At 38.5% G+C, this 25,635-nt stretch overlaps 1 protein-coding gene and 1 long non-coding RNA gene across 12 annotated transcripts in view; one reads left to right on the top strand and one right to left on the bottom strand.

The window, feature by feature from the left end:
• Positions 1–5,941: 5,941 nt before the first annotated feature.
• LOC132352208 (uncharacterized) lies at positions 5,942–12,078 on the bottom strand. 2 transcript variants are annotated; one of them, XR_009498630.1, is made up of 3 exons: positions 12,029–12,078; positions 11,094–11,567; positions 5,942–6,318 (listed from the first exon to the last, which is right to left on the bottom strand). It is a non-coding gene; the product is annotated as an uncharacterized LOC132352208 (long non-coding RNA). The 2 variants fall into 2 exon arrangements; XR_009498629.1 differs by lacking the exon at positions 12,029–12,078 and having other exon boundaries at positions 11,094–11,805.
• The window catches only part of RBM26 (RNA binding motif protein 26), a 90,720-nt gene continuing 76,499 nt past the window's right edge, over positions 11,415–25,635 (top strand). For 6 of the 10 annotated variants that reach the window (XM_059902489.1, XM_059902493.1, XM_059902492.1 and 3 more), the window contains exon 1: positions 11,416–11,970. In XM_059902489.1, coding sequence (XP_059758472.1) covers positions 11,900–11,970 — 71 coding nt within the window. In that variant the 5' untranslated portion in view covers positions 11,416–11,899. Of the gene's footprint in view, positions 11,971–25,635 lie in introns of all 10 variants that reach the window. The other 4 variants (XM_059902494.1, XM_059902490.1, XM_059902488.1 and 1 more) reach the window with 2 other exon arrangements.

Raw genomic sequence — 25,635 nt, 5'->3', positions numbered from 1 at the left:
ATGAAAAAGGAGAAGTAACCACTGACACTGCAGAAATACAAAGGATCATGAAAGATTACTACAAGGAACTCTATGCCAACAAAATGGACAACCTGGAAGAAATGGACAAATTCTTAGAAAAGCACAACCTTCCAAGACTGAACCAGGAAGAAACAGAAAACATAAACAGACCAATCACAAGCACTGAAATTGAGACTGTGCTTAAAAATCTTCCAAAAAACAAAAGCCCAGGACCAGATGGTTTCACAGGTGAATTCTATCAAACATTTTGAGAAGAGCTAACACCTATCCTTCTCAAACTCTTCCAAAATATAGCAGAGGGAGGAACACTCCCAAACTCATTCTACGAGGCCACCATCACCCTGATACCAAAACCAGAAAGTGATGTCACAACAAAAGAAAACTACAGGCCAATATCAGTGATGAACATAGATGCAAAAATCCTCAATAAAACACTAGCAAACAGAATCCAGCAGCACATTAAAAGGATCATACACCATGATCAAGTGGGGTTTATCCCAGGAATGCAAGGATTCTTCAATATACACAAATCAATCAATGTGATAAACCATTTTAACAAATTGAAGGAGAAAAACCATATGATCATCTCAATAGATGCAGAAAAAATTTTTGACAAAATTCAACACCCATTTATGATAAAAACCCTCCAGAAAGTAGGTGTAGAGGGAACCTACCTCAACATAATAAAGGCCATATATGACAAACCCACAGCAAACATCGTCCTCAATGGTGAAAAACTGAAACCATTTCCTCTAAGATCAGGAACAAGACGAGGTTGTCCACTCTCACCATTATTATTCAACATAGTTTTGGAAGTTTTAGTCACAGCAATCAGAGAAGAAAAAGAAATAAAAGGAATCCAAATTGGAAAAGAAGAAGTAAAGCTGCCACTGTTAGCAGACGACATGATACTATACATAGAGAATCCTAAAGATGATACCAGAAAACTACTAGAGTTAATCAATGAATTTGGTAAAGTAGCAGGATACAAAATTAATGCACAGAAATCTCTTGCATTCCTATACACTAATGATGAAAAATAAACAGAAATTAAGGAAACACTCCTATTTACCGTTGCAACAGAAAGAATAAAATACCTAGGAATAAACCTACCTAAGGAGACAAAAGACCTGTATGCAGAAAACTATAAGACACTGATGAAAGAAATTAAAGATGATACAAACAGATGGAGAGATATACCATGTTCTTTGATTGGAAGAATCAACATTGTGAAAATGACTATACTACCCCAAGCAATATACAGAATCAGTGCAATCCCTATCAAACTACCATTGGCATTTTTCACAGAACTAGAACAAAAAATTTCACAATTTGTATGGAAACACAAAAGACCCTGAATAGCCAAAGCAATCTTGAGAAAGAAAAACAGAGCTGGAGGAATCAGGCTCCCAGACTTCAATACTACGACGCTACAGTAACCAAGACAGTATGGTACTGGCACAAAAACAGAAATATAGATCAATGGAACAGGATAGAAAGCCCAGAGATAAACCCACGCACATATGGTCACCTTACCTGTGATAAAGGAGGCAAGAATACACAATGGAGAAAAGACAGCCTCTTCAGTAAGTGGTGCTGGGAAAACTGGACAGCTATATGTAAAAGAATGAAATTAGAACACTCCCTAACACCATACACAAAAATAAACTCAAAATGGATTAAAGACCTAAATGTAAGTCCAGACACTATAAAACTCTTAGAGGAAAACATAGGCAGAACACTCTATGACATAAATCATAGCAAGATCCTTTTTGACCCATCTCCTAAAGAAATGGAAATAAAAACAAAAATAAACAAATGGGACCTAGTAAAACTTAAAAGCTTTTGCACAGCAAAGGAAACCATAAACAAGACTAAAAGACAACCCTCAGAATGGGAGAAAATATTTGCAAACAAAGCAACTGACAAAGGATTAATCTCCAAAATTTAAGCAGCTCATGCAGCTCAATATCAAAAAAATAAACAACCCAATCCAAAAATTGGCAGACCTACATAGACATTTCTCCAAAGAAGATATACAGATTGCCAACAAACACACGAAAGAATGCTCAACATCACTAATCATTAGAGAAATGCAAACCAAAACTGCAATGAGGTATCCCCTCACACCAGTCAGAATGGCCATCATCAAAATATCTACAAACAATAAATGCTGGAGAGGGTGTGGAGAAAAGGGAACCCTTTTGCACTGTTGGTGGAATGTAAATTGATACAGCCACTATGGAGAACAGTATGGAGGTTCCTTAAAAAACTAAAAATAGACCTACCATACGACCTAGCAATCCCACTCCTGGGCATATACCCTGAGAAAACCATAATTCAAAAAGCTACATGCACCCCAATGTTCATTGCAGCACTATTTACAATAGCCAGGACACGGAAGCAACCTAAGTGTCCATCGACAGATGAATGGATAAAGAAGATGTGGCACATATATACAATGGAATATTACTCAGCCATAAGAAGAAACAAAATTGAGTTATTTGTAGTGAGGTGGATGGACCTAGAGTCTGTCATACAGAGTGAAGTAAGTCAGAAAGAAAAAAGCAAATACCATATGCTAACACATATATATGGAATCTAAAAAAAAAAAATGGTTCTGAAAAACCTAGGGGCAGGACAGGAATAAAGATACAGATGTAGAGAATGGACTTGAGGACACGGGGAGGTGGAAGGGTAAGCTGGGATGAAGTGAGGGAGTGGCATGGACATATATACACTACCAAATGTAAAATAGCTAGCTAGTGGGAAGCAGCCGCATAGCACAGGGAGATCAGCTCGGTGCTTTGTGTCCACCTAGAGGGGTGGGATAGGGAGGGTGGGAGGGACATGCAAGAGGGAGGAGATAGGGGGATATATGTATATGTATAGCTGATTCACTTTGTTATAAAGCAGAAACTAACACACCATTGTAAAGCAATTATACTCCAATAAGGATGTTTTTAAAATAAATAAATAGATAAATAAAATGAAATAAAATACATGTAGGAAAGTCCTGGTTTTTCTCATCATGTGTAGTTTAATACTTTAAAAGAAATCTTGAATTCTCTGAAAAATATACTCATATTCCTGCTTTGGCGCTTCAGCATATATTATATCAGTTTGCACTACTGTTTGCATTATGCACTACTGTTGCCTTAGGGAATTACAAATACTTTAGTGTGGCAGCACTGTAGGGTGTGAAAGGTAATGAAATAAGAGATAAAGCTGGAGAACTAGGCAAGTACGAGTTAATGAAAGACCTAGTAAAGATGTAGTTAAAAGATGTGGTCTTTGTTGTGCTTCTGACCGAGGTTCAATCTCTGCCATGCTTGGGCACTCCCTGTATATGACTGGGCAACTCAAAGCCTTAATTTCCTCAGCAGTAAAATGAAAACGCTAAGCTGTGATGATTAGCATAATAAATATAAAGCGCTTAGTACAGTGCTTAATATCATAAAACACACTAAATTTCAGTTAGGTATTTTTGTTAATAAATTTGTTCTTCAGCCTGAGAAATGGGGAGTCAATAAAGGGTTTTAAGTAGTGATATGATTAGAATGGGATTTTATGGATTTCTTTGCTGCAGTGTATAGTCTAGGTTGAATGACAATGAGTAGATTCTAGTTGTACTTAAGAGGAAGACTCAATAGATAATAATGGGGCTTCCCTGGTGGCACAGTGGTTAAGAATCTGCCTGTCAATGCAGGGGACACAGGTTCGAGCCCTGGTCCTGGAAGATCCCACATGCCGCGGAGCAACTAAGCCCATGCACCACAACTACTGAGCCTGCGCTCTAGAGCCCCCGAGCCACAACTACCGAGCCCACATGCCACAGCTACTAAAGCCCGCGTGCCTAGAGCCCATGCTCTACAACAAGAGAAGCCACCGTAATGAGAAGCCTGCGCACCGCAACGAAGAGTAGCCCCCGCTCGCCGCAACTAGAGAAAGCCCATGTGCAGCAACGAAGACCCAATGCAGCCAAAAACAAACAAACAAATAAATAAAGTTATTAAAAAATAATGATTCGATGGAGGTTGAAGATATATATGCATATATCTATATGTTGCATATATACATATATTACATATTCATACATACACACACATTGATAAAGTCTCCTACATAAACTGCCACAGATGATGACAGGTGTAAATCTCAGTTTCCAGAGGAATCAAATATGTAATATTATTAAAATCATCTCAGTGAAATGATGTGATAATCTGTCAAAATAATTTAAAATGGGCTAAGGAGAGAAGATGGAGTGTCAATGAAATAAAATTGACCAGGAGTTGATTACTGTTAAAACTGGATGACAGGAAAGATTATACTTTTTTCTGCTTTTGGATACATTAAAATTTTTTCATAACAAAAAACATTAAAAAAAATATACTAAGGTAGGGAGACCCAGAAAACAAAAAGATCCCTGGGGGGCCTAATAGACTGGCTAGAATACAAATTCCATGAAGGCAAAGACCTTGCCTGTCTTGTTTACTTCTGTATCTCCAGGGCCTACAGCAGTTCATAGCCACACAGTAGGCTCTCAGTATGTATTTGTTGAAGGAATGAACGCTGGAGAACAAAAACCATAACCTAAGTGAGTCTGACAGCTTAGACTGAGAGCCAAGATTCCTGGGGATCATCTTTTATGCTACATATGATATCTCCCTAGCTACTGTAAGGAAAAAGAGCTCGAGAAAACCATCCCAAGAGAGAGCAAAGCAGATTCACAAACTTCACTTTGGTATTCCATGAGAAGTAGGTATTTACAATGATAATATGCATATGATTCCTAGAAAGCTTCTCCGGGGACTCTGTCGTATCATTTCATGCCATTGCTTTTTAAAAAACAAATATTTATTGTGGAGATGTCTTTGTCTTATCTTCAAGCCAAGAATCAGAAGAAAACTATGTATACCCTATCCTCTCCTTCCCTCTCTTATGGCTGATACTACTATGGCTAATAGAAGAGAGGGAAGGAATAAACAGTCTTTTGAAGAAGGTTCACCTCTACATTTTGTTCTCATTTCCTTAGTAGCCTTAGGACAAAACTGTCTATTACAAAAGTAATGATGTAGAACCTTAATTAGGGCTTTTGAAATTCAAGCCCACTCTTATGGGGGGCAGAACCTGAGCAAAGGAAAACGACCAATAACACTGAAACAACAGACATCAGGTACAATTAAATGCCTACATGAGGCACCCTCTAAAGTTTTAAAGCTGCACTGTCCAGCACCATAGACACTAGCAATGTGTGGCTATTGAGCATTTGTGATGCAGCTAGTCTGAATTGAGATGACCTGTAAGTGTAAAAACACACAACAGATTTCAAAGACTTAGTAACAACAACAACAAAGTAAAATATCTCAATTATTTTTATATTAATTGCACAGTGAAGTGAAAATATTGTGGATAAGTTAGACAAAATATATCATTAAAATTAATTTCACTTTTTTTTACTTTTTGAAAAAGTAGCCACTAGAAAACTTAAAATTACATATGTGGCTCACACTATATTTTTATTCGACAGCATTTTTTTTTTGTTTTTAGTACTTTTCCTCTCCTTATGTGGAATAAGAGCTCAGGGTATTAATAGCACAACTCCTAGTCTTCTTACTCTATACTGTTTTGGGTCCCTTCTATAAAAGTACTGCTATACGGAGTCATTATAAGCAATTACAGGTATAAATGGAGTGCCCACTGAAGAACTGGTGATTGTCCCACAGACTCTTTTTTTACTAGAAGTGCTCTGAACTTATTAAGGGGGAAATGATAGAATGTCCTCGGATCCCAACTTACACTATCAGCAATTGCTGAAGTGTTTCCTCTTAATTACCTAAGGATATACCTTACCACAGCAAGCATTATTTTTCTTTCCAAGTCATCAGTGCCTAGTCTCAGATGAGAAAACTGTATTCCCTTTATTAACATGCTCTTGATTCACTTTTATTTAAAAAAATAAATTTATTTATTTATTTTTTGGCTGCGTTGGGTCTTTGCTGCGTGCGGGCTTTCTCCAGCTGCGGCGAGCGGGGGCTACTCTTCGTTGCGGTGTGCATGCTTCTCGTTGCTGAGCACAGGCTCTAGGCGCACAGGCTTCAGTAGTTGTGGCACGTGGGCTCGGTAGTTGTGGCTCACGGGCTCTAGAGCGCAGGCTCAGTAGTTGTGGCGCACAGGCTTAGTTGCTCTGCGGCACGTGGGATATTCCCGGACCAGGGCTCGAACCCGTGTCCCCTGCATTGGCTGGCGGATTCTTAACCACTGCGCCCCCAAGGAAGTCCAGCTCTTGATTCACTTCTAGCGAAATAAAAATCCTGGCATTATTATGTTAAAAGTGATTTGCCTCCCTTCTCTTTTTATTTAAAAATTCCCAAATTTAATTAAACTTTTTCTTTTAAAAGAAGTATGTATGTATGTTCATGCTTTCAATTCATCCTGTCATACTGAAAAACTTTCAATGGTTGTGTATCATATTTTAAATAAAATCTAGTTCACAAATCTTAATGTGGCTCTTGTTTACCTAATTTGACCTACAGCCATGTTTCCCCCTAAGTTGATACCCTCCCACCTCTCTGGCTTTCTTTAAGAGCCTAGCTCTTCCTTACCTCTGGAACATCCCACAAGCTATTATGTCTGCCTTGAATGTTCCTGTCTTTATTTTGTTTCACATGGCTAACTTCTACTCATTACTCCCTTTCTTAACCATTTAAACACTATATTCTAAGAGAAGCCATGCTTGAGTCTTTCCAGTCTAAATTGTTATAATGGTTCATATTTCTATTTTCTCTCATAATACCTAATATAATTTGTATTAAAATTAAAAAATTTAATTATAAAAATTAAAAATTTTTTCCTATATGATTTTCCGTTAAATGTCTCCCTTTCTAAATTAGGCTATAAGCTCCATAGGGCAGATACCATGCCTTGTTTGTCCATCACTGTATTCTCAGCAAGTAGTAGTATATCTGAAACAGAGCCGACCTTTAGTAAACATTTGTTGAATGATGAATTGGAAAGACCCAACAGAGTACAAGAGTTGCAAACATAAGATAAGGAAGTAACTGATGAAACAAGGTACTAAAGAGGCCACAGGGGATAAAGTATATGTGCATTAAAAAATAAAACAATAGGGGCTAAATCAATGATGGCCATAGAAAGTCAAAGGTTTGTTAGAATGTATGTCCTGAGAGACATCATATTAAATGAAGGTGGCTAGGGATGGTTTCAAAGAAGTAATTGGGCCAGAAGGGACAGTTAGATTTTATTAACTATAATTTTTTAAAAAAATTTATAAAAATAGAATGAATCAGATGACTTGTGTCATAGGTTAGGTTCTCTGGGAAGTAGATGTTGAGGTGGAGTTAGAAGCACAAAAGGTTTACTGGAGGATAGCATTTGTGAAAGAGAAAGGGAGAAAGTAGGATTAGGCAGGGGGACCCATCAGACTGCCATGCAGGCCTGAAAAAGCCTCTGTCATCCTAATGTTGACATTAGGTCCTTATACTATGCCTTACTCAGTCTTTAGTTGAGGATGGGCATGGAAGAGAGGGGTAGCCCTGAAAATAGTGTAACTTCAGTTTGGAAGATGAGGTGAACCCAGAAGAAGTTAATGACTGAAGGCTGTCAGCTAACTACATGCCTTGCAGTTGGGCAGTGAGTCCTTTCTCAAAGGTAGATCTGAGCAAAGTACCTCTGTGACTGCCAATTCAACCCAAATTAATCTATAAATTCAATAAAGGATCTTTTTTTTTTTTTTTTGCTAAGCTCAACAATCTTGTTCTAGGAAGTATTTAGACCAAGGGTTCACAGTTAGCTAAGTCAAATTTGAAAGACAAGAGCAAAGGGGAGGGATTTTTCACTATGACATATTAACACAGTCTATAAGACAATGGTAAATAAAAACAACATGGTCCTGGCGTCATCATGGACAAAGAGACCAACTGAAAAAGAGGTCAGAACCAGAGCCATACATAAATGGAAATATGAATATATGATAAAGGTGGCATTGAAAATCAATGTGGAAGGGAGAGACTGTTCAGTAGAATTATAGAGAAGAATTGGCCTGCTGTTTGGAGAAAAAATAGGCTAGATCCCCACCTTACACCAAATAAAGGCATGTATTCCAGAGAGAATAAAGACCTAAACGTGATTCTCGGGACAGAGTACTGACTATAAAATAGAAGAAAAAGTATAGAATATGTTTGTGATGTTGAAATACAGGCTAAGCGTTTAATCAAGACCCCCAAACCACCACTGAGAGTAATAAGATTGTCTCCTTCAGCTAGGTGAGAGAACTGAAGAACCTAAGGAGGAGTTAAGTATACTCTAGAGAATATTCCTAGGATCAGGGCAGCTAAGTAAACTGTAAGGAGACGTAGGCCTATTGGGAGATATATCATTATGACTTGCCTATCGAAAATATTTCCCCTGCCTCTACTTCCTTCTTATAGCCTTCAACAAACATTTCTGAGTTCCAGACACTATGCTACGTGCAGAAAGAACAAAGAGGAATAAACTTGAGTCCTAGTCCTTAAAGAACTCATAATCTAGTTAGACATACAGATGAAAAACTAAATAAGACGTTTTAACTCCTATTCTACAGGTAAGAACCAAGAGGCAACAACCTTTGCCTAGGGCATCTGGTATTTGAGCAATAAGGAAAGTCATTCCAGGCAAAAGGAACAGCGCTAACAAAGTCACAGGGCTTTGAAGGAACATGGTATGTTGGAAAATGTTAAGGAGGTAACCTAATAATGGACATTCTGAAATGTTTGTTACTGAATACATAAAGTAGTCTATGCGGGTTGTTTTAGTCTTTTCTTAGTTGCACTGCTTATCACATTAGCTAATTATCACCTCTGAAGACAAAGCCAAAGAAGATGCAGCACTGAAGCGATGAGGGATAAATGATAATAGTTAAGAAAGAGAATCATGCTAGGAAGCACTGATGACTAGTCGTGGAGTGATAACAAGCACTGTAACTAAGGATTTAGAGGAGGAAGAGATTGCTATCAGCTACATCGTTCAGGGAAGATTTCATGGAAGTGGCAGGGCTTCATTTGATCATTCAAAAAATTGAGAATTGAGAATTGACTGTATTATATCAGGGGCTGTGCACGGAACAGGAGATTCAAAACCATAATCTACTAATGAACAGATAATCAGATAATTGCAGAAATAAAGCAATGAGTGTTATAATAGATGGAAGCACAGGCTGATGTGATAAAACCTCAGAGGGACTCCTGCTTTAGAGCAGGGAGGTCAAGGATGGTTTTCTAAAGGTGATGCTGTATGCACTGAATTTAATGGATGGGTAGGATTCAAGTGCAAGGGAGGGAAACACATTTTGCAATGGATCAGTTTAGTGAGAGAACACACCTCTTTCAAGGAGCATGAAGTAGTTCAGGGTGGCTGAAGCGAAGGCTGAAAGACAGTGAAAGAAGTTTCTAAGGCATATAGGAAGAGTCTGATTTTAAAAGGTCCTTTATAGATGTTAAAGAATGTAGACTTTTATCCTGAAGACAACGTGGAAGTTGATGAAGATTTTAAGCAGGGAACTAACGTGATTAGATCCAAATTTTACAATAACTGCTATTAAAGGCAATGATGATGAAAGCAACTGAAGATGAACTGATAAGGGGGCAGCTAAGAGGCAGAGAAATTAAAAGGCTGTTACTATTGTTTAGGAAAAATAAGGAAGGATTAAAAAATACAGTAGCAGTGGTACTGAGAGAGAAGGATGAGCAAGGTTTGAATAGCCAGAGAAAGAAGTAAGTGGAAACATTCCCTGTGGAAATGATGTGAATAAATGTTTGGAGGAGGGAAAGGTGAGCAAATCTGTTTCCCTGGATTATATAGCATTTAACAGAAGAATGATGATTAGCTGGAGTGGAGAGCCAGAGTTACCCAACAGTTGGTGATGAGGTTGAAAACTGGAGTCAGTCTGTGGCAAGGCTATTAAACAGACAGGCTGAACAATTAGGATTTTACATTTTCCCTAGCAATATTAAATTTATAAATCATTTTTTTTATTGTGGCAAAATATACAAAAATTTTAACCATTTTTAAGTGTACAGTTCACAACACTCACATTGTCGTGCAACCATCAACACCGCCTATCTCTAGAACTTTTTTCATCATCCCAAACTGAAATTCTTTACTCATTAAAAAATAGCTCCCCATTCTCCCCTACCCCTCTTGCCCCTGGCAACTAACAGTCTATTTTTTCTGTCTCTAGGGGTTTGGCCACTCTAGATACCTCACATAAGTGGAAACACAGAATAGTTGCCCTTTTGCATCCAGCTTATTTCACTTCGCTAAATCACTTAACACCCTGGTTAATCAGTAGCAGGCTTCTAATTTGCATACTACTTTATATGCTATATTTTAAAACAAATGTCAAGCTTTTCTGACTTTATCAAATCTTTTCCACTTATTGCTTAAGGACACTTCACTCTAGCAAATTATAAACTCAGAGTTCTTAACAATTTAGTCTACCACTGTGTCTGCCATAAAAAGCTTTTTATTGGTCTACTTTAAGTGTCTAAATTGTGAATTATTTTCATTTCATTACAGTTAACAGGCACTAGACTTTTTGTAAAATTCCACCTAGTACCTTAATGGAAGTAAATAATAGCAAATAGAACAACTGAGGCAGGAATCAAACTTATTTGACCACCCAGGAGAAAGGAAGTTACTTTATTTAGGATGCTGATTTGAAGGCTCTCTCTTTTGATATTATGTAATTTCCCTATCTGGGGCTGAATCGGCTCTAAACGGAGAGAATTAAAAACACAAACACTTATTTCTAGCTGGGGAAAAGTCCGGAAGTTTCAGATGTTTGGAAACTATTTCAGAACTGTCAAGGGTTGGAGGAATCCCTAGGTCATTAGTGCTCTGCCCATGCATGAAGTCGAGTAATTCTGGACAAGACTTAACTATGCCTCTGGAGGTCTCAGTGCGTTACATGAGACCAGCCCGTTCTTTCCAATCTTGTCCACAGCACAGCACATGCAGAATATAGTACTGCAGGACCCTGAGGTAAACGGAGGAGGCAGCACAGCGCAGCACACCTGTAATCCCCAGGTCGCCTGCATCCCGCCACATCCGAGTGGACGCTCTCAGAGGAGCGCTCCCGTCGCAGGGTCGTTCCAGCCGATGCGCCACGCCGTCTGTTACAGAGGACGGGCTGGGGTTCCCGCTGATCCTGAAATCAGCGGCCTTTCCCTCCTTGCAAAAAAAAATGAAGTCTTTATTCCTTAAGAGAATCAAGGCGTGAAAAAGCACAGGGCCCACAAGCCACGCAAAGACGCAAAATTCGCCGTACTTGCCTAGCGCGCTCTCCGCTGATCTTACGTCTCTTCCCAGCAGGCTCCGGGAGTCACCGCGACACTTCAACAATTCTCGCGAGATTTATCGGCAGCCATCTTCTTGGGGGTGCTGGGAGCCGGGAAGACCCCCCGAACCGTTTCCATTCAGCTGCCCTTCGTCTTCGCTTTCTTCACTTTTGCCTCTTCTGCGTTGCCAACCAGCACCTGGTCTCAAAGCTGAGAGAAAGCCCGGGTCTAGGAGCGTGTCGCTCTCTGGTCCAGGAAGATTCGCTGGCGTGGAGAGAAGGGGGAGGGCCCGGGCAAACCGTTGCTGCCTCAGCCGGGGTCGGGTTCCGGGGAGGGGGAGCTCCTGGCACCCCGTGGACTCGCGGCCTGCGGCCGTCCCCCCGGAACTGTTGGCCCATCGGGGCTCGCGGGAGCCTGCCACCGGCGCCTCCCACCGCGGCCCACGCGGGCGGCGCGCGGAGGAGGGGGCGGGGGCAGCGGCGGCTGTAGCGGCAGCGACCTGGGCGGGCGGACTAGTGTGACGGGCCTCTGGGCCGCTGTGGATGGTTTCTAAAATGATCATTGAAAACTTCGAGGCCCTCAAGTCCTGGCTGAGCAAGACTCTCGAGCCCATGTGAGTATCCGGGGGCTATTTCCTTGCAGGGGTGGAAGTGGGAGATAGGTGGACTCACGGTTGCCTCAAGTGCCTGCCGTGGAGGCCGAAGCGGTGAACGGAGGTCCCAGGGCTCTGTGTTTTCTCCTCCTCTACCACCCTCGTTCCCAGGTTCAGAATACGCCTGGGAGCCTGAGCTGACCTTTACCTTATCGCTGAGTTGGTTCTTAAACCAATGTCTCTTCCTCTTGTTTTCCCGTTATTTGTAGACCGACCCCAACAACCTACACACACAACTCGTATTTGCCGAGGGCCCCCAGATCGGTTTCTTCTGGTGAATCCGAGCATAATCCGCTGTCCACTAGACTATTTTTGTTTCTTTAAATGAGGTGAATAGCCCTTATTACGGATTAGAACAGTTCTCGTCTCAGCCACTCACGTTTTACCTACATTCAGTCCCTGAAAGAAAGGCCATGTCTCCCATGTGCTGTCTGGCTCATCAGTACCTCTTTTAGCTGAAGATGTAACAGGTGCTAAGGTGCCCAGTAAAATTCCCCTTCCTCACCTACACGTTTGTTAGCTTGGAGGAAGAAAATGCGGTCTATCCATATGGACTATTTAGCAGTTTTAAGTAGGTTTCTATAGGTGACTGTGTGCGTGTGTGTACTTGAGGGGGTTCAGAGTGCTGAAATGTGTTAGATTGGAAAAATTGAGTGTTTTAAGGATTTATCTTTTAATACACGCAAAATGGGCCAAGTGTTTTATCAAAATTGGTTGATTTACAATAAACAGCTTAAAACACAACGGGGAATATCCACTCATTTAATAAATTTATTAAGCTCTTTCTACGTACTGTGGGAGGGTCGGGGCTAGAGTTTTTAAATTCCAAAATCAGCAAGACGTAATAAACAAGTAAATAAGCTAATTTCAGGTAATAAGAGTAATGACAATTGTAACAGTAGAGGATCATGTAAAAGAGTGACTAGAAGGTCTCTCAGAGGAGGTGACATTTGAGCAACACCTAAGGAGCAGAAGGAACTCTGCGTGAAAGTCTGGAGAGAGAATGCTCCTTACAGAAGGAACAGCAAGTGCAAAGGCTCTGTAGTGGAAATGATCACGGTGTGATCCAGGAAGAGAAAGCAGGCAGTTGTGGCTGCAGGGAACCTTGTGATGGGGGAGAGGATGGAAGGTTGTGAAGTTTGAGAAGTAGGCAGGGGCCAAATCATGTAGGATCTTCTAGGCTGTGGTCAAGAGCTAGGATTTAATTTAAACTATAATGGGAAGACATTAGGTGATTTAAAGCAGGCAGGGATTGATTTGATTTTGTTTTAACTCTACCTGCCTTGTGGAGGTTAAGGGGTCAAGAAGGGAAGTAAGGAGACCATTCTGAAGGACGTAGGCAGAGCTGTAGATAGTTTGCATTAGAGTGAGAGTGGAGACAGAACTAAATATGTTTAATGAATAGATCTGGTAGAACTTGGCTGATGGATTGGGTGTGAGAGATAAAGGAAAGGGAAGTCAAGGGTGATAACTAAGAAGTTAGCCTAAGCAACTGAATCCGTGTTGGTAGAGAAGGCTTGGAGAGAACAGGTTGAGGGGAGAAGGGTAGGGTGGTTGGTTTTGATCATTAAGTATAAGGTGTTACATATCTAAGTGAGATGTCAAATAAGTAGTTGGGTATGAGTTTAGAACTCAGGCCAGGACTAGAAATATTTGGAGTCATGCAGATAGTGTTTAAAGCCATGAGACTGGGAAGTTTCTGAGGAAGAATGTGTAGGTAGGGAAGAGAAGAGAGTCCAGGTCTGAGGTAGGAAGAAAATTGGGATACATGTCACTAATAAAACAAATGTTTGACAAAAGAGGAGGGTTATCAACTTGATGGGATGCTGCATAATAGATGAAAAAGGTGGAGGCAGATTAGTGGCCCTTAGGTTTGGCAAGGTAGAAGTCATTGGTGAACTTTGTGAAAAGTTTCACTGGAGTAGGGTGGTACGGATAGAAGCCCTGTTGAAGTGGATTGGAGAGAGAGAGTAGGCAGGAGTGTAGTAATAGTGGTTGAGAGGGAGAGCCCTGGAGCCAGAATGGCTGCCTTTGAATTCTGCCTTTGCCACTTACCAGCTGTATGGTATTAGGTAAGTTACTTAGCTCAGTGCCTCCTTCCTCATGTCTCAAATGGAGAAAATAATGAATATGTATTAAGAAAATCTTTGAACACTGCCTGGTTTGTAATTAGCACTCAATAAGTGTTAGGTGAACAGAAAACTAGAAGAATGTTTTGAGTTAAAATAGCATTCCCTTTTTTAAGCATTCAGTTCTCAAATTACCAGCTTTATTACCATTTCCTTTTTTTTTTTTCCACTAATTGAAGATTATAGCTACTTTGCCTGTCATTTTTCTTGAGTTTTAATAAAGCATCTTCGGGTATCATATAGCCTACTCAGATGACTGTAGCAGTGCAGTCATTACTGCTGGAATAAAGCACTACTTGTAGAACCTAGACAGTGATGGGAGCTGGGATTGGTCCTTTTACAATGCACACTACTGTGGTAAAAATGTGCCCTTATCCAAGTTCCTGTCCCTTTAATTGCATTTCAGGTGAATTCTTTTAGATGACTTTTAAAGCTGATTCCAGTTATTTAAGACCTATGGTTTCTAACCTTGGTTTTGTGAAACTGGAAGACGTGTTTGTTATCTAAAGAGATTTTTTTGCTTTACTTCGTAATTGCCATATAGCACCTATTTGAGGCAGGACCATATGAAGGACCAAGGATAAAACAGAACTCGAAACGTGTATAGAACTTTTTTAGCTGTTTGTGCTAGTAAAGTATCTGATGGTTTTGGACTTGCCTCGTAGTTTAAATGTATTAATTCAGCACATATTTATTGAGCACTTAATCTACTCTGTGCTAAGCACTGTGTTAGATATTGGGGAAATAGTAGGAAACACGACATGAAATGACCATCTTCATATTGTTTACCGCTTAGCACGGAAGACAGATGGTGAACAAGTAACCATAAGACTAGTGAGTGTTATAAATCCAGAATGCTGTCAAAATATATGTCTGGGAGGTCAGGAAAGGCTTTCCTGGCACGATAATACTTCATCTCAACCGGGATGGATGAAGAGCAGTTTGCTGGGGCAAAAGGTTGGGAATGGAGAGCTGTGACAGCAAGGTTTTGGAGGGCAGATGGTATGAAGGCCCTAAAATAAAGGGAAAAAAAGGTGTCTTGGAGGAATTGAAAGAAACTGAAAAAAGAGCCAGTGGATAGTTCCAGAGAGAGGAGCCAGATCGCACAAGACTGTTGAGTCATGTTAAGGATTTGGGATCTCATTGAAGGGTAGTGGGAAGCCAGTGAAGGGTTTTAGGGGAGGAAAGTTTTCAGATGGACATTAAGAAAAAAAAAAAGTCAACCTGGTTGCAGTTTCAACATGAAATAAAAGTTGGTAAATCTGTATTTTATTTGATTATAAGGTCTGTAGGTGTATCAAGAGTCTGAGTTTTTTTTCATAATTATTGAAAATATAGGTGTTAAAATTGTCATCTTGAAATACTTGATGTTTTTGTTCTCCCAAACATTTGCTTAGTCATGCATGCTAATAATAAAATTAGATGTTGGTCTTCCCTTTAACATTGATTTCTTTTTCATAATGTGCAGTCCTGGAAAAAAATTAAGCTGTCTTCTTTCGATGTTTTTTTGTTTTTTAAACAGAAGAGGTTTTCTGCTGTATTTTAAAACTTTTTCTGAGTTTACATATCACTAAATGTGGTGATTTAATAAAATCATGGATTATTTTTAGTTTAAGGGAAACCTCAAGATCTAATCAAACCCCTTAATTTTTCAGAAAATAAAATTGAGAGACAGATGGACTTAATGATGTGCCCAGATTTTGTTGAGTTTAGTAGTAAAGAACAAAACGCCTAGTTTTGTGCTCCTGCTACTATGTAGTGCTGTGGAGGTAGCGTTGTGTAGTGGAAAGAAAACATTTTTGTGTCCCCATAGACCAGTGTTCAAATCTCAGCTCTGCCACTTATTAACTGAGTAATCTAGGCAAATGAACCTCCCTTTTCCTTGTTGGTGTGATAGGGAGAATTATACTTGTTTCTTTCTGTAGTTGAAAGGATTAAATGAGACATATTTTAAAGAGCCTAGCCCTTCCCTCCTTTCTTAAATACCGGGTTGATTAAACACAAATAGGTTGCATTACTATTATTGCTACCATTAATATTTGTACGCGTTGTTAAAGTTTTGTATTACTTTCAAGTTCTGTGAGGTAAATACTGTACCTCCATTTTGCAAGTGATGACTCCGAGGCACTAAAGCATGAAGTTGAGATACTTGCCCAGAGTCACAGCTTTTACATGTGACTAAACAGTGATTTAAACTCAAGTTTTTGACTCTGGAGCCTTGTTCTTAATTTACTACAACACAATACAGTGTATTCTTTTCTATTACTCTGTGTGTGTGTGTGTATACACTTTTTTACTATTACATTTTTGGAGTAGTAGCTGCTATTGTAAAGTAACAAAGTTCTAAAGCATCATGGTTATCAGTGCTTTAGAGTTTAAAAAAGAAACCTAGAGTTTTTGTAGTCTTTTCCCCTTCACCCACACTTGTTATTAAACCTTTCTTACCACATTAAAATTTATTTTTGTTCCTGTTTTACGGGAAGAGCTGGAAAGTGATCTTTTTATTTCTGAACTTTATACCTGTTCCCTCCCTTGATCTTTTCTTTTCTACAGATCCTTTGGGCACAGAGTCAGTCTCCCATTCCTTAAGGAAGAAAAGCTTAGCAACAATAGCAAAAAATAAAACAAAAAATTAAATCATACTTCTAGTCACTTTCATGCTAGCTTTCTTTTCCTGTCTCTGTTAAATCTTGAAACAGTAGTCAGCCTTTAATTTTTCACTCATTTGCCCCAGCCATTTACTTCTTAATGCCTTACAATATAGTTTCTTGCTACTTGTATTCAACCAGAATTGCTTACCTCAATGTTACCAATGAATTTGTTTATTAAATGTAAATACTTTGTATAAATTTTAATTCTTTGACCTCTGTGTATAACATTAGACAGTGTTGATAGCTGCCTTTTTTTTTTTTTTTTTAAACTTCTCATGTCTTGGATCCATAATATTTTGGTTCTCTTCTCAAATCAGTCCTATCTCCTTAAGTTCTTTTTCTTGCCTTAGAATTGTATTATTCTTAGTTCTGTTCCCAAGACTTTTTTTCTTAATCATTTCTACTCCTGCTCCCTCATTCACATTCATTCCTATGGATGGTTTCTATTGTAATACATGCCTGTGGTTTTTAAAAACTTTGTGTGTGTTGTAGATGCTTTGAAAGTTTGATTAAAGACTGTTTTCCCCAGGATATTGTATATACACATTTGCATTTGAATCTTAGAGCTTTTCCAAGAGTACCTGTATGCATTTATTTTTCACACAATTATGTTTAGGCTTAACCACTTCAAAGTTGTAAGCTCTTAACTCCCGATTACTAGCTCTGTACCTGATCCTCTCATCTGAACTTCAAACTACTGTATGTTTCTGAAAATAAAATGTTCACGTATTTCCATTTCATTTCTCCAAATTATCTGGGCTTGAAGTTTCATTTTTTTGGCTTCTCCTCTCTTCATTTCTTTTCTCCCATTCAAGTTGGTCATTGGGTTCTGTCTCTTTCTTTTAATAATTCTTGCTAATGACAGTGCTCAGTAGGGGACTCTTCACTCCTTATCTAAACCAATGCAGTTTGTTTCCCAACAGACCTCCCTATCTCCAGTCTTTTTCTCTCTTCCAGTTCTTCTGGCCTGGTTGCCCGACTTATTTATATCCTATTGTTAGATCAAAATCTTCAGGACTCCTAAGTAATTAATTGCATACTTTTTAACTTGGTTTTCAGAACTCTAATGTCTGTTTCAAATTATCTTTCCAGTTTATATCTTCCTACTTTTTATGTAAGTCTTAATTTCAGCAAAACTGAACTTTACATTCTGATTCTCTATCACATTGGTCATACTGTCCTTTTCCCCCCAACTTTAAGTAGAAGGTAACATTCATTGAGTGCTATTTGCTAATCCTTGTGCACTCATTGTATGTGAGCTAGGTTCTGTTATACCAATTTTAAGGATGAAGAAATTGACTCTTAGGAAGATTAAGTAATACATTTCATTCATAGCTTATAAATGATAGAGACAGGATTAAAAACAAGACATTTCTATTCCAGAGCTTTGTTGTGCATTATGATGTACTGCCTTTCTCCGTTTCTTTTTTATATGTTGAAATCAAAGGTCAAGTGTGATTTCAGTTCTTCCAGAAAGCCATTTATCATCTATCCAGTTGGAAGCAGTGATTCTCCTCCATGACTCTCCTCTCCTAGCTCTAGTTTGTACTCATCACTTGCAAAGTTGTTCAGTAGTTAATTCTTACTTGCTTTAGGGTTACTGTTAGAGTCTAAGGTCCTTGAAAGTAAACTCCAAATCTAAAGGTTAAGTGTTCTCCTGTTCTGGGTGAGCACCCAGCACAATGCCATGTATGGGGTGTACATCTGAGTTTCAAATGCATTAGTTGAAATTTCTATTTTGTGCACCCATGACTTAAGAGAGAAGAGGCATTTGTGTAAAACTTTTATTTCAGAGAAGCAGATAAGTGAGCAATTTGAAGATTCACTAATCTCAGGGTCTGTTTTGCTTTATTTTTACCTTTCAGCACTTTCAAATAAACTAAAGCTTAAGTGATTTTTTTAAGGGGGAAAGGACACTGAAGAGTATTAACATTTACTCATTAAAGTATTAGTGAATGCTGCTATATGCAAGATTGCACACCTCCATGGAGCTGCACAAAAAATTATGTATGGTAATTCTAGTCTGATGAATTTTACAGCTGGTAGAAGAGTTTTTCTATAATTATTGGCTAAAATATTTTTCATGACCTTCATTACCACATTTTACTGCTGCAACCTTAGTTGGGTTTTCCATCTGAGTGATGAGTAGTTAAAAATGCATTTAGCAATTTTTATCTGTTTTAGCAATTCCTTTTCTTTGGCTTACAGTTCTTTTCAAATGAATTATTTTACATGCATAACTCAAGATACAGGGATAGTATTATGAACAAAATGGAAAATAAGATATTCCGGTGTTTGGTGTGTACATATTGAGAATGACGAACTAAAACTTGAGCTAAATGTAGCCTTCTAGGAATTTTTTTTCTTCCTCCTGCTTCCTTAGTCCCAGAGAATAGAGAATGAGTGAAATGAGTGGATGGTAAATGCTTCCTACTAGAGTTACTCACTACCCTCCTACCACCTTGTTTCTGTGGAAAAATCCTTTTCATTTTACAGATAGCAACTTCTGAAATAGGTAAAAGTTTATTTTTAACTTGGGATTATATTTAGTATTTTGTGTGTGTATGAAACAATGGAGTATGTTGGGATACGTTACTCATTGGTTCTCGCTGTGATATTTTGCTTATGTACAAGCAAATATGTTTATATATTTTTCATTCTCTTTTTTTATATAACTGGTATCATACTTGGAGGTCATTTGATATAATACATAAGAGACTTGCCCCCTTTTTAAGGGTTGCATAGCATTTTAATGTAACGGGTGTACCATAATTTATTTAACCAGCCTTTATTGATTTACTGAACAAATAGTACTATGGCGTATATATCTATCATGTGTCAGTTTATACTTAACATAAACATTAGTTGCATAAGTTTTGACAGTTATATATGCCTATGTAATCACCGTATAGAACAGGATCTAGAACATTCTCTGGAAAATTCTCTTGTGCCTCTTTCTGGATTTTTCTTTCCCTCTCCAACAAAGGCATCTACTTTCTAACTTTGGCATTATGAATGTGGCTGCTATGAATATTCTTATTCAAGTCTTTGTGGAAATATCTTTTTTTGGGTAAATACCTAGGAGGATATTTGCTAGATCATAAGGTAGATAGATGTATGTTTTCTATTATAAGAAACTGCCGAATTGTTGCTACCTGTGATTTATGAGAGTTCCAGTTGCTCCATATCCTCAGCAATATTTACTATTGTCAAGGTTTTTTTTGTTTGTTTGTTTTTAAACCTTTAGAGTGAGTATAAAATGGCATCTTTCCTTTTTTGGACTGACAGTTTAATTCTCTTTATGGTTTTAATTTGTATTTTCCTGATGACTAATGCTATTGAGGACCTTTCCATGTGCTTATTGACTATCATATCTTTTGTAAAGTATCTAAGTCTTGCTTATTTTTAAAATTGGGCTGTCTTTTATTGTTGGCTTATAGGAGCTCTTTATTCATATACAGTACATGTACTGCAGATTTTTTCCCCACTCTGTGACTTTTATACAGTAGTCCCCCCTTATCTGTGCTTTTGCTTTCCGTGGTTTCAGTTACCTGTGATGAGCTGCGGTTTGAAAATATTAAATGGAAAATTCCAGAAGTAAACAGTTTATAAGTTTTAAATCGCATGCTGTTCTGAGTAACATGATGAAATCTTGCACTGTCCTGCCTGTGATGTGAATTATTCCTTTGTCCAGCATATCCCACCTGTTAGTCACTTAGTAGCTGTCCTGGTTATCAGGTCAGCTCTCATGGTATTGCAGTGCTTGTGTTCAAGTAACCCTTATTTTACTTAACAATGACCGCAGCACGCGGGAGTAGTGACGCTGGCAGTGTGGATATACCAAAGAGAAGCCATAAAGTGCTTCCTTTAAGCGAAAAGGTGAAAATTCTCGACTTAATAAGGAAAGAAAAAATTCAGTACTGAAGTTGCTGAGATTTACAGTAAGAATGAATCTTCTATCTGTGAAATTGTGAAGAAGGAAAAAAATTCTTGCTGGTTTTGTTGTCACACTTCAAACTGCAAAAGTTGCAGCAACAGTGTGTGATAAGTGCTTAAGATGGAAAAGGCATTCAGTTTGTACAATAAAGTATTTTGAAAGGAGGAGAGAGAGACTACACTCACATAACTTTTATTACAGTATATTGTTATAATTGTTTTATTTTATTATTGTTGTTATTGTTGTTAATCTCTTACTGTGACTAATTTATATATTAAACTTTATCATAGGTATGTCTGTATGGGAAAAACTGTAGTGTATATAGGGTGTATTTGTGGTTTCACTGGTTTCACACCTCCCCTCCCCACAGTGGGTGTCTTGAAACATATTCCCCCCATGGATAAGGGGGGACTATTGTATAATGATGTCATTTCGTGAGCAGAAATTTTTAATTTTTATTAAGTCCAATTTATTTTTCTTTTATAGTTAGTGCTCTTTGTGTCTAAGAAGCCTTTATCTCCTCCAACATCATAAAGATATTCTATGTTCTAGAAATTTTCTGCCTCTTGGTTTTATGTTTAGGTCTGTTCATCTCAAATGAATTAAAAAAAATGGATATGGAGGAGTTTGGGTTTTTTGAGCACAAGCCACCTGTTCTTCTTACTTGGCCCTGCAGTAATCATTTCTCAGTGCCAGACTCTGACATTTTGGTTTGTTTGGCCTAACTGTGCGTCTCTCAGGCACACGAACTTGCGTTTGGTATCAGTTTTGGCGAGCCAGCCCAGTAGTCTGTTCCTGTGGCAGGTTGACCGTGGCCAGGAGCAGCCTCTTCCCTGAGTCCCCAGCAGCTGCCAAAGCTCATTTCGTTCTGGGGCACTCAGAAGGACTCTCCTGGACAAGCACTGGCTGCCCTGGCTCAAGGCTGTTTGGAGTCGAGAAACGAAAAGCAAACAAAGAAAAATGCATGTGGAATGAGATAGGGCTAAATGGCTCCTTTTTTTTCTTTAATAAGTATATTAAGTTTTCCAGAAATGGTTCCTAAAAAGACTTTCCTTTTCCCATGGGACGACTTGGCACGTTGGTTGATAATTAACTGTATGTATCAGTCTATTTCTGGATTCTGTCTTGGTCCAATGATATTTGGCATGTTGGTTGATGATTAACTATATATGAGTCTATTTTTGGACTCTGTCTTTGTCCAGTGATATTTATTTATTCTGATGCTTATACCACACTGTCTAAAGCCAACTACCTTTATAATAAGTTTTTTTTTTTTTTTTTTTAAATCAATGCTTTAACTTTTTTTTTTGGGCTGGATTTTTTTTTTTTTTTTTAATAAATTCATTTATTTATTTATTTTTGGCTGCATTGGGTCTTCGTTGCTGTGCTCAGGCTCCTCATTGTGGTGGTTTCTCTTGTTGCGGAGCACGGGCTTCAGTAGTTGCGGCACGCGAGCTCAGTCGCTCCGCGGCATGTGGGATCCTCCCGGACCAGGGCTCGAACTCATGTGCCCTGCACTGGCAGGCGAACTGTCAACCACTGCACCACCAGGGAAACCCGGGCTGGATTTTTAAAATTTATTTATTTATTTTATTTTTTTGGCTGTGTTGGGTCTTCGTTTCTGTGCGAGGGCTTTCTCTAGTTGTGGCGAGCGGGGGCCACTCTTCATTGCGGTGCGCGGGCTTTTCACTGTCGCGGCCTCTCTTGTTGCGGGGCACAGGCTCCAGACACGCAGGCTCGGTAGTTGTGGCTCACGGGCCTAGTTGCTCCGCGGCATGTGGGATCTTCCCAGACCAGGGCTTGAACCCGTGTCCCCTGCATTGGCAGGCAGATTCTCAACCACTGCGCCACCAGGGAAGCCCTATAATAAGTTTTAAAATCAGGTTATGTAAGTCCTCCTAGTTTGTCCTTTTAAAAGATTGAGTTATGCTGGATTCTTGGCATTTCCCTATAAAGAGAATCAGCCTTTCAGTTTCTGCAAGAAAGCCTGTGTGATTGTTGATAGGGATTGTGTTGAATGTAGAGATCAATTTTAGAAGAAAGAGCATCTTCATAATATTTAGTCTTCCAGTTCATGAATGTGGTAATCTCTCCATTTATTCAAGTTTAATTTCTTCTGGCAATGTTTTGTAGCTCTCCGTGTGGAGTCCTTGTAAATCTTTTGTTAGATATTTTTCCGTGGGTATGTGATGTTTTATAAAATCATTTTAAAATTTAATTTTTCAATTTTCTTTGTTATTCATAGAAATATGATTGATGTTTGCATATTGACCTTAGTCTGCAACTTTCTAAGTACACTTATTAGTTATAGTAGCTATTTTATAGATTCTTTGGAATTTCTTATACCAGTCATGCCATCTGTGATTAATGACAGTTTTACTTTCTGATTTTTTATGCCTTCATTTCTTAGTGAACTGGTTAGGAACGACAGACAGTACAAGTTAAACTGAAGTGGTAAGAGTGGACATTCTTGTTTTGTCTCAGTCTTAGGGGAAAGAGACTTAATGTTTCAATATTAACTGATGTTAGTGCTAGATTTTTTTTTTTTTTTTTTTTTTTGGCCGCGTCGGGTCTTAGTTGCAGCATGCGGGATCTTCGTTGAGGCATGCGGGATCTTTCGTTCTGGTGCGCAGGCTTCTCTCTAGTTGTGGCGTGTGGGTTTTCTCTCTCTAGTTGTGTCATGTGGGTTCCAGGGCGCATGGGCTCTCTAGTTGTGGCGCACGAGCTCAGCAGTTGTGGTGTGCAGGCTTAGTTACCCTGCAGCATGTGGGGTCTTAGTTCCCCGACCAGGGATCGAACCTGCGTCCCCTGCATTGAAAGGCAGATTCTTTACCACTGGACCACCAGGGAAGTCCCCAGTGCTAGATTTTTTTTATAACTGCCTTTTAAATACCAGATTGAGGAAATTCTCTTTTATTCTTACTTTGCACAGTGTTTTTGTCATGAAAAGGTATTGAATTTGTCAAATTCTTTTGTCTACATTTATTGAGATGATCATAGGGGTTTTCTCTCTTTTTCTGTTAATATTGTGTATTACATGGATTGGTTTTCAAATGTTAAGCCAGACTTGCATTCCTGAGGTAAACCCTGCTTGGTCATGATGTATTATCGTTTTTATACATATTACTGGATTTGATTTGCTAATATTTTGTTAAGAAGTTTTGGTTTTGCTTATGAGGGCTATCTGCATTTTATTTTTTCTTTAAAATGTTTGGTAGACTTCACTGATGAAGCTATCTGAAACTGAAGATTTTGTTGTGAAATGGATTTTTTATTACGAAATCAGTTTCTTTAATAGGCATAGGTCTATTTAGGTATTCTGTTTCTTCTTGTGTCACTTTTGGTAATTTATGTTTTTCAAGGATTTTTCTCTTAAGTTGCCAGATTTATTGACATAGAGTTGTTTCTGTTGTCGCCTTACTATTCATATAATGACTATAGAATCTATTGTGATGCTCCCCCTCCCCTTTAAAAATTATACTTGATGTTGGTAATATTACTCTTATTTTCTTGACCAGTTTGGCTAAGTTTATCAATTTTATTCATCATTTCCAAGAACAGTATTAGCTTTGTTGATTATTTTCTGTTTCAATATTATATTTTTATTATTTCCTTTTTTCTTACTTTGAATTTAGTTTGCTGTCCTTTTCCTCTTTCTTATGTCATTGGTTTTATATTTTTCTTTTAGTTTCAAAAGCTGGGAGCCTGGAGGTAAGGCACAGGCAGGTATCCAGAATCTTGTTAATGCTGAGATTCCAGTTTTTTTGAAAGGGAAAATCCTGATCGTGCCCTCAAAACATTTGAAGCCAGTGGTGAACTGAATCACACTAAAGCTTCTTACAAAGCCCAAACCATGTCAATTACAGAACAAGTGACTCCACTCTAGTGGCCTGACGAAAGGGCATGGCATTTACTGAAGATAAATCTTATTTACCTCAGTCTCCATCCACCTCAGTGTTCTTTTACACAAAACATTCAACATAAGGTCAAATAACAAGGAACACAAAATAGTAAGAAAATAAGATCCACATGAGAAGAAATACTCAATGGAAACATACCCAGAGATGACTCAAATAATAGGATTATTAGACAAGGACTTTAAAATAACTATGATAAAAATGCTAAAGAATTTATTTGAACATGTGGACAGCATGCATAAAGATATGGGGAACTTCAGCTAATACACAGAAGCTGTTAAAAAGAGCTTAATGGAAAAACCTAGAAATGAAAACTATAACAGAAATAAAGAATTCTGCTTTGCAACAGACTGGACACCATAGAGGAAAAAAACAGAAGTGAACTAGAATGTAGGAAAATAGAAAATATCCAAACCGAAAACAAAGGGACAAAAGTAATGTTAAAAGATACATCTGAGATCTGTAGGCTAGTAGCAAGTAATCTAAAATACAAGTTACTGAAGTCTTAGAAAAAGGAAAGAAAAATGAGGCAGAAAAAATGTTGGAAGACATAACTACCAAGGACTTTCCAAAACTGATGAAAGACATCAAAACATTGATCCAAATTGGCAAAACCAAACAGGATAGAATACACACACACACACACACACACACACACACACACACACACACACACACACACACACACACACAGCCTTAAGCATATTGTAGTCAAACTGCTGACCAAATAAAAAGAATCTTAAAAGTAGTCAAAGGGAGAAAAAAAGACAGATACATACAGGAAAACAAAGACTCAGATGGTGGCTGATTTCTCATCATAATCAGTGGAGGACAGTGGCAGTAGAACAATATCATAAAACAACTAAGTGTACAACCACTCAACACTTACCAATTAAAAACACAGGAGTAGTTCTGCAAACAAGGAAGGAGAAGTAGAAGAGATCTACCAAGGCACTCCCAGCTTTCAGCTAGCGAATTCTGAGAGTAGAACA

Source organism: Balaenoptera ricei, chromosome 18 (assembly GCF_028023285.1).
Source record: "Balaenoptera ricei isolate mBalRic1 chromosome 18, mBalRic1.hap2, whole genome shotgun sequence".
Classification (NCBI taxonomy): domain Eukaryota; kingdom Metazoa; phylum Chordata; class Mammalia; order Artiodactyla; family Balaenopteridae; genus Balaenoptera; species Balaenoptera ricei.
This window is presented reverse-complemented; position numbering and strand designations above follow the sequence as displayed.